General features: G+C 40.2%; 1 protein-coding gene across 5 annotated transcripts in view; it reads left to right on the forward strand.

Annotated features, from left to right (window-relative positions):
* LOC136864298 (transformer-2 protein homolog beta) overlaps positions 1-14,542 on the forward strand; it is a 290,867-nt gene extending 276,325 nt beyond the window's left edge. For 4 of the 5 annotated variants that reach the window (XM_067141094.2, XM_067141097.2, XM_067141096.2 and 1 more), the window contains exon 8: positions 12,576-14,537. In XM_067141094.2, the coding sequence (XP_066997195.2) occupies positions 12,576-12,601 (26 nt within the window). In that variant the 3' untranslated portion in view covers positions 12,602-14,537. Of the gene's footprint in view, positions 1-12,575 lie in introns of all 5 variants that reach the window. The other variant, XM_067141099.2, reaches the window with a different exon arrangement.
* Positions 14,543-14,948: the final 406 nt, after the last annotated feature.

The raw sequence follows: 14,948 nt of genomic DNA on the forward strand, positions 1-14,948 counted from the left end.
GAGTACTCTCCGCGCGCTGTTGAGATTCCTCCATAATGCCGGAGGCCACTAATGAGCGAGCAAGACGATCCAATCCGCAAGCGGCTATCCTCCGCCTGATCACAGTCTGATTTATACAGCCGCGAAACTCTAATAAGATGATGATTCATCCATTGGATAACTGGAGCGACACTAGCACCTCTAGCGGTGAGGTAGTCAACTTGCTAGCAGACTACAGGGAACGTATTACCTCTACAATCTAAAATGGTCATAACTTCTGAAATATTCATGCAAATAATGTGCTGACAAGGTTATTGTAATCCTTATGAAATGGTGGAGGAAGTCAAACAATTTATTTCGATGAGGAGTTCGAGTATAATATCGAAATATGTATTTAATTTTAAGGAGTTTCTACGGCGGACTATAGCATGAAATCGCTTTTAGAGTGCGGTAGGGCACTATATCCCTGTTTCGGCACACTGTCGGTGGACAGTTATGTTCCGGTGTTCCGGAACACGGAGCGTCAGTTGTTCCAAACATTCTCAAGCGAGACCGAGACTGACTCGCTATCCCGTCAGAAGCGCCACTATGCACTCCCCTTCGCTCGCTAGCTGTCTGTCGATATCGGCAGTGTGCCGCCATGTGCTGGAGTGTTCCTTGTTCCGTCGTATCCTCTTTTACGTGAGTTCCGTTGCACCGGCAGCTTGGCCTTCGGTACATGAGGATAACTTTAGTGTGTTCTGTTTTGTGTGTTTTCATTGAAGCCTAGTAATACATACCGTACGAAAGATGATAAACTTTGAATAATCTCGCACCGGAGTCCTGTTTACATTTTTACTTGGATTAAACCGGACAGAGTGAAATGCAATGTATAATGTTCTATTTTGTCCGCAGAGGGATCGTTAACCAGCAGAATTACGAGACATTTGAAACTTAAACAACCCACCATTTTTATTTTCGTGTTCTGCTTGTTTAGTTTTTTTTTAATCTCCTGTTCCACTTGTATATACTGTTTACCGGGCGAGTTGGCCGTGCGCGTAGAGGCGCGCGGCTGTGAGCTTGCATCCGGGAGATAGTAGGTTCGAATCCCACTATCGGCAGCCCTGAAGATGGTTTTCCGTGGTTTCCCATTTTCACAGCAGGCAAATGCTGGGGCTGTACCTTACTTAAGGCCACGGCCGCTTCCTATCCAACTCCTAGGCCCTTCCTATCCCATCGTCGCCATAAGACCTATCTGTGTCGGTGCGACGTAAAGCCCATAGCAAAATATACTTTTTAATTCTTATCGTCGTGTTTTACATGTATGTGTTATTTTTTATTTTCGTGTTCCGCTTGTTTATAGTGTATGTAAATAGAGTACTGACGAATGTTTCTTCATCTGTGCGAGTATATTTTTAATGGGTGGAAATAACATTTGTATCTGTGCGAGTATATTTTTAATGGGTGGAAATAACATTTGTAAACACATCTCTACTGCCAGTGTAATTGTGACGGGTGTATTTCAGACTGAATGAAAACATTCTTATCCTAACAACAACATTTAGACATGATTACTTGGGTGCCTGTATCAGAGTTCTGACTGCTTTTTCACGTACCGTGCATTTTTATCCTGGCCCTAATTACTCACAGTATAGGCTGATACATTCAACTGGTGAAAATATCCTTGGATTAGTTACTTTTAAACGCCTGTACTGCCATTGTAACCATGTTATGTGTATTTCATAATGAACGAAAAAATCTTGACCTAAAAGCAGCCTTTATTGGGCGAGAATTTATGTCCGACTCTTCCCTCACGTTCCGTGTAGCTTTACGGTGGCCGTAACTACACGCAGCACGTCCTGTACAGCAGCACATGTTTGCTGACGCGGAGCATGTCAGGTTGCCTCACTAAGTTCTCTCCAGAGTCCTGCAGCGAGGCCCAGCCCATGAGCTGCTTCAGCAGTACAATGCAATGGGCTTTGAAAGGCTCGAACAAACGAAGCCCGTGACGTCATCGCACGGGCCGGTCTGGGCCAGCGCTCTGTCATTCGTACGCGGTGAGCCAAGGACAGCGCTGTGGTAGTTCTATGGGCTGACTGCTTCAATGTGTACAGTGTACTGCGTGTCACCGGAGTGCGTTGCAATACGGTCGAGTGGAGCCGATCAAATTTGCTGTGGTTTTCAGTTTGACTTCTCCGTCTATCCTGTTATCGGAAACGAATGTGGACTGTAATTCCAAAATATAAGAAACCGTGGCAAAAAATCGTGAAGTAAAAAAAGCAACAAACGAATAAAAACCGCACAATACAAGACCTCTGAACCGGATCCTAAACTTAAAAGTCGTATTTGGTTGGTATTCAAGCCTGCAGTTGACGGTGATGGGAAAGACGTTAATTGTGTGTGCTGTACGATCTGCGGTGAACTTTTTTTTTTTTTTTTTTTTGCTAGGGGCTTTACGTCGCACCGACACAGATAGGTCTTATGGCGACGATGGGATAGGAAAGGCCTAGGAGTTGGAAGGAAGCGGCCGTGGCCTTAATTAAGGTACAGCCCCAGCATTGGCCTGGTGTGAAAATGGGAAACCACGGAAAACCATTTTCAGGGCTGCCGATAGTGGGATTCGAACCTACTATCTCCCGGATGCAAGCTCACAGCCCCGCGCCTCTACACGCACGGCCAACTCGCCCGGTACGCGGTGAACTTTATGTACACACTAGCAGTTACTCGCGGCTTCTCGCGTGGATTTCGTAATTTGATAAAAGTAATCGTTCCTCGGTTCTGTACTAAGACATTATCTGAAAATCCCTGAAGTATAAAACCTCACTGAAAAATTGAGTTTCATTTACCCCAGAAACTCTTTGTAAACAAAGTTTGTCGTATTGCCTTTTGGGGCTGAGATGACTATGCGACATAGAACTGTACACGTGAGAACGTCTTCTCTCAGGTAAAAAAAAAAACACGTTTCTTTATTTTTAAAGGAGAGTACAAATACGTATTTCCACATCTGTAATATCTTCAGGTTTTGAGATATAAGTATCCGCATCAAAAGAATTCAACCCTTTTATCAGCCCCTCCTCCACCCCCTCCTACGTGGATTTTCCAAAAACAAAAAAGAGAGACATGTCTCTTTATTTTTAAAAGAGATTACAATACCACTTCACATCTGTAACATGTTAATTTTTGGAGATATATTGTAGATATGTTCAGGGATTATGTATACAAATTTTGGTTGGCAGCTATGCCCAAACGTACACACATAATCGCGCTACTGTAGAATCCTGGAGCTGGCGTTGCCATGGTTACGGCAGTTCGTTTCCTTATCCGATTCCGAGAGCAGGGGTAGTGTGGTGCCAATATCTCCATAACGGTCGGTTTCAGGGCCGTAAAACATAATTTTCGGGCCGATAGGGCTTACCGAGATTTGTTCTTTGGGTCAAGGGGCTTAAAATGAGCTTAGTGTTGTCCTTGCACGACAAATTCGATATTTCGCCTATATTAGCCTATTATTTTATGCCTTCCCTGTCGCCCCCACCTCGAATTGTTTTGAAAATAAAATACAGCCCATGTCCCTCAGGGATAATGTATATTTACATTAGTAAAAGGATTTTTAGAATCGGTCCAGTAGTTTCTGAGATTACCCTCCAGATATACACAAACTAACAAAATTCGCGCTCTCTCTTTATTATATTAGTGTAGATTAAAAGATTAGATAAAAAAACTTACGATGAACGAGGTGTGCTTGAATGACGAGCATTCTAATGTTTCCGTGTCCGGCTCCATGGCTAAATGGTTAGCGTGCTGGCCTTTGGTCACAGGGGTCCCGCGTTCGATTCCCGGCAGGGTCGGGAATTTTAACCTTATTTGGTTAATTTCGCTGGCACGGGGGCTGGGTGCATGTGACGTCTTCATCATCATTTCATCCTCATCACGACGCGCAGGTCGCCTACAGGGGTCAAAAGACCTGCATCTGGCGAGCCGAACATGTCCTTGGACACTCCCGGCACTAAGCCATACGCCATTTCATCAGACTCCACGACTATGCCACAACCTGCCGAAGTAATGAAATTTTCTTCGTGGACTGACGTTCATGATGCTCCTATTCCAATAGATGAGCTGGAAAGATATTTAAAGCAAAATTGTGGAATGCAAGAAGATAGATATACCATTAGATTGGAGAACAAATGAACAAAACTATCCAAAATTTCACCAGATCGCTAGGAAAGTAATATGTATGCAAGCATCATGTTCAGCTTCAGAGATAAATTGCAGTTCAGCGGGCTTCATTATCAACGCACGACAATGCTGATGCTCTTCTTTTCATCACAGTAATTCCATTCCACCACATTAACAATGAGCAATAAACTACTCACACTAAGTAAAAGCTATGTTCAGGATTGTTTTTGTTGTTGGCAAATTGCACGTAATTTCTGTTTATATTTTATTTTGAGGTAAACGCGAATGAAGTCCTATGAATATGCTTTGTGTTATTTAGATTCATTTTCAGTTAACTTGATGTCAGTTGCAAACGAATATTAGTTTATAATAAAGTTTCTGTTTGTTTTCAATTATTACTATTACTGTTACTATTATTATTAATATTATTATTATAGTGCAGGAGAAATATCTACCGTTTAATTTCAAAATGCGATTGGCCTACTTTGCAATATGTTAGTAGCGTACGGAATTCGTAGAGTGAATGATACGAATAGCAGTGTGACGTGAACATTTCGTTGTGCACGGCGCACATGTTATTGTGGAGAAGTACTCTAGATTATTCCACTGAGCCCGCCCAGTGCGGTGGACTGCGGTGGGCCGTATGAGCCCAGTGCTGTGGGCCAGTACGGTGCCGCGTCAGAAAGAGAAAGGCACTGCACGGGCTGGGCTGCCGGAGCCCGTGGGTTCGAAGTGCTGCGCGGTGGGTCTGGCTGCAGGAGTCTGGTTCTCTCTACCGTGCAGTTACAGTGCCGTGTGCCGACACACTATACCGAAACCCTCCACCTCAGGCTCCTGATGTTACGAAACAACTGACTGTTCCGGTCTGCCCAACCCTATTCTAGAGGGCAACCGGTTGGAAATAGGTATATACCAACGCGGACTATTTTTGTAGAGGTTTCTATGCTCTACAATTCGTACGGTTACACTTGGGGTCTATCGTTGACGGTTCAGGCAGCGTAAGCCAAGAAAGCAAGTGACCGACCAACCTTTTTGTCTCTTTCTTCGTATTTACTGTATATCGGATCAGGGATACTGTATTATTTCACGAGCTTCGAAATATATTCAGAAATATACGTTATTAGCACATAATGTTAATGTTATCCGTTTTTACGTCCCAATAACTACGTATTTGAGCACCTTCACCACCGGACTGAGACAGGATCGAACCTGCCAAGTTGAGCTAAGAAGGTCAGCGCTCTACCATTTGAGTCCACGATGGAATATACCTATTTCCAACCGGCTGCCCTCTAGAAGCGATTTTATGTTATAGTCTGCGATAAAAAAATTAACTCCTTTAGATTAAATACATATTTCAATATTATCCTCGAACTCCTCATCGAAATAAATTGTTTGACCTCATTCAGTACTTTATAAGAATTACAATAACCTTGTCAGGACATTATTTGCATGAATGGTTCAGAAGTTATGACCATTTTAGACTGGTGGTGGTACGTGAAGGTACAGCGTTTCCTCTACCTCGCCGCTTGGAGCGCTGTAGCCGCCTCGATGAAAAATATCAACATAGCTTCGCGACTGTATATATTAGAGCAGGGCCTCTCAGGGTGCATGCACTGTGCATGGTGCAAAAGACGACTTCGCATTGTTGACCAGAGTGCAGAATCCCACTCCTCGATTTGGAGCAATAGCGCTGTTACTCTCTATCCCCACGCCTGCCTCGCTCGCTCCCTCCCCCAGGTCTTCCTCTTCCTCACTTGCTCCGTAGCGCTCCAAATCCGAGCCGAGCTTAGCCGACTGGCCCAGAGACGAAGCGTTGGTCCGAACGGAGCCGAGCGGGACCGATGCACAGTGCACGGAACTCTTGTGCCTCGATTTGCACGCGCGAGATTTTGGGCGTTTAAGAGGCCCTGTATTAGACTGTGGCCTGGTGACGGGAGTACGGCGAGGGTGGGCCTTCTTTGGCGATGAGCGTGCGGTTGGAGTTGGCTAGCCTTCGCTGCTTTCCGTGGTTATACATTGGCATGTCGGACGCAGCGGCTCACCATGCCACAATATTATATAATGACTGGATAGACCTTCACAGCTGTTTGAGATAATATTCCTCACATGAAAGTAATTTGATATTAGACACAACTCTTTTAATTACCAAGATCAGGGCTTAATTCCTCTCGTTACTGAACTATTGGGTTTTCGGCTATGTTCGAACAATACTGGGAACTACTGTGTCCCGAAGTGATTTGACACGTTCTCACTGTCCCGCATCTAGCAAATGCATGTGTTCTTGGATGCTGGCTTGCTTAGGGAGCTAATCCTCTACGTCCCGCCAAAACTCGTGACGCAAATTTCACCCCCCAAAAAGTTGAATTTTTCAAACTTTCATCAGGTAACTCAAACAAGGTATCTTACTTACTCCTTGACGCTACGGTCCTTGCAGAACCTTGGTCTCCGCAACAATCTTCTTCCAAAGCTCTCTGTCGATTGCCTTGGTCCTCCATCTCCGGACTCCCATGGTACGTAGGTCAGCCTCCACCTCTTCTATCCATCGCTTTCTTGGTCTACCTCTACATCGTCTTCCACCTGGATGCCCCTCCAGCACTTTCTTAGGTTCTCTTGTACTCTCCATTCGATGGACATGTCCTAGCCAACGTACTCTAACAGTCTTCATCAAAGATACTATATCCTGTTCTTGGTACAGGTCTCTAAGCTCCTGATTAGATCTAATACACCATCCCAGTTCAGTTTTAACTGCCCCAAAAATCTTCCTCAATACCTTTCTTTCCCATGTCATTAATCTATATTCTTCTGTTTTATTTAATACCCAGGTCTCAACTCCATATATAACCACTGGTCTAATGACAGTCTTATAAATGGTCAACTTAGCTTTCCTGGATATTTGTTTATTTCTTAATGTTGGAATTAAGGCAGCATAGCTTCGATTTCCTGCAGTCAGTCTAGAGTTTATTTCCTCTTTTTTGTTTCATTTTGTGAAGTAATCAGAGAGCCTAGATATCTAAATTCCTGTACCCCTTCAAAACACTTTTCTCCACACCTAAGTGCATTTGGAGGTTGACTAGATCTGGAACTCACTAGGAACTTAGTTTTGTTGTTATTCACTGCCAGTCCAATTTGCTGTGCTCCCCTCTCCAATTCTTCATAGGTTTCGAGAAGTGCATTCTTTGTACGAGAAATTATGGCCACATCATCTGCATATGCCAGTATTTGAATTAGTCTATGATAAATGTCCCTTTCACGATTTGCAGTGATGGTATGCACAGCTGTTTCTAAAGCAATATTGAAGAGGACAGCAGACATTGGATCTCCTTGTCTCAAACCCACTTTTACATCGAAGGTTCGCGATACTTTCCCTTGTACGCATACCTTAGATTTACTTCCACTCAAAGCTGTTTATACCAACCTAATCAGCTTCCCAGGATAACCAAGGGCTATCATTTCGATGAGTAGTTTTCCTCTTTGCACTGAATCGTTCGCTTGTTTAAAATCAACGTACAGTTGATACAGTGGTATGTTATATTCATAGCACCTCTCCAGGATGATCCTCATTGTAAAGTTACAAACAAGGTATCAGATCGTCGATAAAATTATGGCGATTCAAACCATGGCCTTCATTTTCTTGCGTCGGCCCGATTTCCGTCTAGAACTTCATCTTTTGATCGCAGTGTTCACGCTGGTACCTTTATGTATCCGTGCGCGGTTTTGTTTTTCAACATGTTTACATATTTACTACGAAATTTCGGCTGTATATTTCCAAACTTTAATAACCATAGTAATGTAAAATTTCCATTTACCATAGCTGCTAAATATATTATTTAAGCATGCCGCAAGGCATTAACTGTAATTGCCGGCGCTTTTGGGTCGTTTCGCGCTAAGCCATGACCGCAGCAGCCCGTGTATAAGTCACACCTGTTGTAACCAACTCAACTCAGCTACATTTTCCGCACAGCAGATGATCTCAAAATGGCACGTCGTTTTAGACATTTAAGACGACGGGCTCAATAAATACATACATATCCATCTGGTAGTGGTGAACTTGTTTGGTTCTGATTCTGTGAGCAGTATTGACTCTATGCTTTGAGCACCATGACGTGCTGACTGTGCTCATTGATTAAAAGCTTCTTACATCTCATCTGTTTGTTACAGAACTGTAAAGAATAACATAAATGAACAGGAAGATTTCGGTCTTTTAGCACTTTATGATATCACTTCTTTTTGCCTGTCTATGTCTCAGAGTATTTTTTTTTCAAAACCTTGTTGCAGTTTTCCTTTTTAGAATTGTATACTCCGGAGATTGGTTCTTTGGTGAGTATCGTATGATAGGAAAGGCGTATTCTGAGATCGAAATATTGAGAACAATTTTGAAAACGATGCCCACTCTCTCTACTTCATTGTAATAGTCTAGAATTTGGTTTGATTCTTTTCAATCTTTCCAACAAGGCTGATATAATAACAATCACTTGTTTGTCGACCTTGTAAAAACCTACGGAAATGAGAGTACCGATTGAGATATCCATCATTATAGCCAGTAGCAATACTGACCCGTCTGTAATTGACCTACTTATCACTGGAAAGTCCAAGCTTTCTCATAAGTAGGGCTCGGATTCTTAAAAAATTGGATATGCAAGTGCATATTTTGTACGTTAGTGCATATAAAGATATATTCTTCTCTTGTGTGATCGATTATCTAAGATTTCTGAATGAAATGAAAAATTGAATGTTCTTTATATGTTGTACATCCCTCGACAACAGCAGAAACCTTCCCTGATCGAGCAAAGTGCTTTAAAGTGTCGCAATACATGCAGATAGATAATGACCCTTTTCTCAATAGCTATTTCCATCCTTCTGACGTTTCTTTCACCTTTCAGTAGCCTCCCGAGGTTTGCTTAAACAAGTGCGTCCAGCTGTTAACTTGCTCTTCGTCTATTGCAGTATTTTACAGATTAAACTGTGAAAATGCTGTAAAATAAGAGCCTTACGTCCTTTTTAAATCAAACAGTAGATATCGGGCAATAGTGACTATACAAGTGACGGTGATGTAGTCTACTGTCAAGTGTGCGACAAGAGTGTAAAATGCGATAAAAGAATCTCAAATGAACAGAATTCGAAAACAACTTCACATCTCAGATCAAAAGACCAGAGGAAGGATATGCAATTGCTACTTATAACAGACGTGAAAACACGATGTGAAGTTAGTACATTTTCCCCTGATATTTGTAAAGCTTTTGTATGCAGCAACATTCCGCTGCATAACTTGAATAATCCATATCTACGCTCGATTCTTGAAAAATCAAAGGATACCAGATGAATCCACCCTTAGGAAGAACTGTTTACTTTCAATGCACACTTCTGTCGTGGATTCGATATGATCTGGCATAGAAGGGAACTGTCTGGATATCCATAGATGAAGCAACCGATTCGTGTGGTCGATGCATTGCGAACTACTACTTCTGTTGCTACCGCTTTTTCCCACACCTGTGGGGTCGCGGCTGCGAACTGCGTCGTACATGCAAATTTGGACCTGTTTTACGGCCGGATACCCTTCCTGACACAGACCATATATGGAGGGATGTAATCACTATTGCGTGTTTCTGTGGTGGTTGGTAGTGTTGTATGTTGTCTGAATATGACGAGGAGAGTGTTGGGACGGACACATACACCCAGTCCCCGAGCCAAAAGAAAACGATTTCCTGCCACTTCTGTGGCCTAGTGAATCGGAGAGCTATTTTTACGCGTTTTTGTTGCACGTTTTAGTCACAGAGGCAGTTTCGTATATGTTGAAAGCTGGTCAGCCTCTTGAAAGTATTTTTTCCAGATCTCATCTATGTCGCATGTTGGCCCATAAATTGCATCGTATTGCAGAAGAGATATGAACCCTCTTTCCATCTGTCAACAAAGTAATTTCAAGTGGGAAAAAGCTGTTCCTAAAAGCACTGGCTCGTGTATAGTTGTACAGAACTCATCTGTCTCAGGTTTCCCTTCCGCCGGAACCTGTTCTCACAAGAGGAGGAACTTGGTTATCCGCAGTATCGTTCTACCAGGAGAACTTTAATCAAGTGAGAAATGTAGCTAAAAGTAATGCTGATAGTCATTCTGCGTGTGTTCGTGAAGCAAAGTGCGCATTTGAATCTGAAACTGTATATAAAGATGCCAGTTTCATCCATGTGCATTTTTCGTCATTTTCAAAGGCGATTAAGGGCCTAGAAACTGGTGCATCCCCACACGAATCCCTTCAGTTAATTTAAAACACCATTAGTTCTTTAACTGGTGTCCCTGGTGAAACAGGAGAAAAAGTTAGAAAAGTGTATTTTGTTTTATTTTAGTGCATATTTTCAACATATTTAATACGTATGTGCATGCATATTTCTGGAGTTTTTAGTGCATATGAATCCGGGCGGTACTTACTCATAAGTAAGGCTCTGATATGAAGGACCTAAAAATTTCCCAAATATGTAGGTAAATATGCTCTTAAAAATAGCTAAATCTAACCCAAAAAATGGAAAATGTTAGCAAACATATGTACCTCCACCATTCATCTTAGTTTTTTTTTTATCAGTGTCGCTGTGCTGTTGGACGTAGAACGCTTTTTAACACACATTGCACAAGATAATTTTTCCTTCAGTAGAAGAGTATCCCCCCCCCCCCCCGAACTCATAATGCAGTTTCTTAGTTTAACACTTTCGCTGCACTGTGTTAAGGTATCCTTATGGCGGCTCTATCACTGTTAATATAACTGTGAAGCCATGAAGATTGTCTCTGTTGACATTTTTAAGAAAGGTGGTAGGGGAAAAGTAATTTAGGCCGTACATGAAATGGTCACGAACCGCAATTGCTCATAACAAGGGTGACATTCCAGTGGACATAAATACCTGCTCTGCAAGTCTTGCATTAAAGGAAGTTACTCTAAAACTAGTGATGTAAACTCAGACTAAATACAATAAACCCAAGCTTCAAGTTTCACCACATTGCCATAAACACATTTACACAAGCAACATCGGACATCACATTCGAAGTACAGCACATTTTTTCTTGCAATCTATAACTAAAATGTGAATTTAAACAACTAAAATTATGGAAATTTTATTAAAACCATTTTCAAAATAGTAAAATACGCATTTATATGCTCTATAAAATAAGGATAAACATGCTTAGAAACATCCAATTCGTGCTAAGGTATTGTTATTCTGAACACACTATAGTCGGAGTACTTGCCATATTGTAGTGGGTCCTTCGATAATTACTAAATGCTATAGTATTGTCAATATTGAACATACTACAGAGTATTTGCCAATTGTAGCAGGTCCTTCACTGAGTATTAAGTTTAAAAGAAGTATTAACATACTGTACTGTAATCAGAGTACTTACACTGCTACTGTGTAGCCTGTCGAACCTTGGAGATTCATGTCTACATCTTATGCATTAAAGGCTTCTTGTTCTACATGTATGGTTTGTGAAAGAGTAGTCCAGGTATAAAAATTTTGTAACAAGCTCATGATTACAATTGTGACTTCGTAATTGCCATGTAGTCGTACATATTGCGATGCTGTACTTTCGTACAGTTGCCAGTTGGTTAACTGCCCTTACTGCCAAGTGACTTCTTCGTAAGTGTAGACTAATTGACATGTGAAACTACATTCTAGAAATCTCATTAAAGACAGAATTACATAATCATTGGCAGATAAGTACCGTATATTTACAAGAGATAACACTTCAAATGCTATGTGGAGTATGTTTGAAGGAATTGAAGAGAGTTTTTCTCAATAAAATATGATGTTACACCACTTCATTGAATTATATAATGCACCATCTCTTGTATTTATGTATAATATGTTGATTATATAATAAATATGCAACTAACGTTTCTTTGTGGAAAAATGTCATTTGAACTAAAGAACCATTCATCCCATTCAGCATATTAAAAATGAAATTCCTCTTTGTTCAGGTTACATTTATTCTGTTTATTATAGATCAGTGAAGTAGCATTTTGTGATGAAAATGTGCTTGACAACTTGTTCACCATCTTTTTAAGTGATTATGCAGGAAGAGTTTTTGATTAAATTAGGGGTATAACCATTTTTGAAGTTCACTAGTATATTGAAGTAAAACAACATTGATTTTATAGCATAATAATAATAATAATAATAATAAGTGAGTTCCTATCCCTGACCATTGTCTTTATTTGATACTCCCTTTTTTCCTTCAAATTTAGTCATGATTTTATCATTTTGATTTTTTTAACTTGTACTATGGAAGTTTAATAATCGGATATGATATTGCCCCCATGTTTACTTTTTCTCGGGAAGTTCATTGCCAGTTGTGTAATATATTCTTTGACCATAATATATCAGTTGAGTGAAAAAGGAAAGATTATTGGAAAAAACATTGTCATTGTATGCTCATTCTAACTTGTATTTTTGTTTTATTTTTGTAAGGTTATGAAGCAAGAGGTAATGGATGAAGTTTCAAGTTAAAGAAAGAATAAATAGGTATCAAGTTGTTGTCGGGGCAAGAAAACTGAAAAGAAAATATGCAAGTTCAAGTCTTCTTGAAGCTTACGTGACAAACAGTATAGTTGAAAAGAGGCGGATAAAAATTACCCACAAATAATAAATGTTGAAGTATAATTACTTCAAGAAATTCAAGTATTTGTTTAAATAAGAAGCGTTGAAGTATAATTGTTTCAAGAAATTCAAGTATTTGTTTAACTGGGAAACTGACATGCAAAACGAATTCAAGTTAGCTATGCGAAGAACTTGAAAAGGAAGCTGCACCTTGAAGGGGATTAAGAAATTTTTAGAAGCGGAAAGAAAAGACTGAAGACTGGCCAGTAAGTTCATTTGGGTGGTTTGGGAGCTTTGCTTAGCTTATTTAGCCTGAAGAGGGAACCTAGGCACCTCATGCTGAAGGCCCGTTCTGTATTTCATTGGAATGTGAAATTCATGCTGAAACGTGTTTATCACACATCTTTTTATTAGACGTGTTTGTAATTTTATATCTAAATGCTTTATCATTCTAATTTCCATCAATTTCCTTCTGTAAAATGGCTGCTTGTGTTTGCCAGTTACAGCAGTCTCTTGAAATATATGCATGATTGGTTTAATGCATGACCTGTTATTCGGGACAAATCTTCTCACTTTTATCATTAGCCTCATTTTTTCCATTAGGGGCCGATGACCTAGATGTTAGGCCCCTTTAAACAACAAGCATTATCATTTTCTCCATAATTTTTTTTTCTTTTCACGCATGCATGAATTCATTTGTGGCCTGATTAACACCTCTCCAGGCTCTTCTTTTGTAGTGTTATAATTTTGAAGGAATATTTGAGGTGGTTTTATATCTATGCAGCTATACATTATGGCATGTTTATGAAACTGGTCTTCCTACTGATGTTGAAAATAATTGATTCAAGTGTCTAAAGTTGAAGAGCATGGCAGTGGTGCATTGTTCTTTCTTCTTTCTTTCTATAATTTAATCTTTTAACATAAATGTTGTGCGCTTTGTTTTGTGTGCAGCATACTAATTCACATTCAAATGTCTTATAGTTCGGATCTTTTATCCATGGGAACCTGGAGAGGTCATGTGGTGTGAACTGAGCTAGAATTGCCCTTTGTTTTAATGGATCACTGTAAGGACTTCATAATATGAAATTAACTACCTCTTATTTTTTTAATATGTGTTATTACTGGATTCTTCATGAATCTTATGTGGCGATGGTTGAGGTGGGAGGGAGGGGGGTGGAGAGGTACATGTTAATTGGAAGATCTCTTTGGAATATTTTGTATTATAATTACATGACACAAGCTTTGTATAGCCCTTCAAAGTATACTGGAAGGTTTTAACCTTCCTTTCAGTTGTACAACCGGTTTAATAAGTTTTGAAGTAATTTTATTCTACTTTTGGACCATTCTTGTAATAAAACTGCAATCAGTGGTTCCTTCTCAGAAATAACAATGGGAGGCTGAATCATTTATATAAAGTTCTTAGATTTATCCCAACAATTATAAAGTTTATCACTTGTTCGGTATTGAAGGAATATAGCTGTGCGATTTCGTATATTTTTAGTTTGTGTCATGTAAACCTAGATCGCATGAACATGCATCCTGTGGAATTCCATATAGTGTCATTATTAAAATTAAAAGCTTTGGAAAAAATGTTCGTGTTGTTATTGATAACTCTCCCTCAACATGTCCTTCAAAATCCCAACCTTGAGAGTGTAATGTTGAACTGTGGCAATTGTATTCTGTATTGTTTGGCAGTGGTTGCAGCTTTAAATCATAAATATTTTTGTTACAGCATTTTCAGTCATCCAGGAATTGTAAAACTCATAATCACTAATGTAAATTAAAACCAGATTGTTTGAATTGTTTTGTAACTGTGATGTAAAGTTATAGAATTCTTATGCTGTATTTTAGTTCACCACATTTCCTTAATGTGTTCTGCAGTTGATAGTCTTTCGAATATATCTGTAGTACGTGTACAGTATTTTGATTGTTACTGATGCCCGAGTGCACCAAGCTCGGTAATTATCAGCCTTTACGAAACCGTGGTAAAACTTTTACCGTGGTATTGTCTTAAAAGCAGTGCACCATTACTATCGCCCGGTTTCGTTACCGCGGTTTCTAGACGCTTGATTTTCTCGCTATTATTCCTCTCGGAAGAAATTCGAAGTAGTATTCAGGAAGCAGTGATCATTTCGATAGTCACTTGTCTTTAGTTTATCCAGCCGGCAGTGATCGTTTCGACAGTCACTTGTCCCTCGTGTTTACATTTTGTGACAGCGCAAGCAAGTTATCGACTCCTTAAAA

This window comes from Anabrus simplex, chromosome 2 (genome assembly GCF_040414725.1).
Source record: "Anabrus simplex isolate iqAnaSimp1 chromosome 2, ASM4041472v1, whole genome shotgun sequence".
Classification (NCBI taxonomy): domain Eukaryota; kingdom Metazoa; phylum Arthropoda; class Insecta; order Orthoptera; family Tettigoniidae; genus Anabrus; species Anabrus simplex.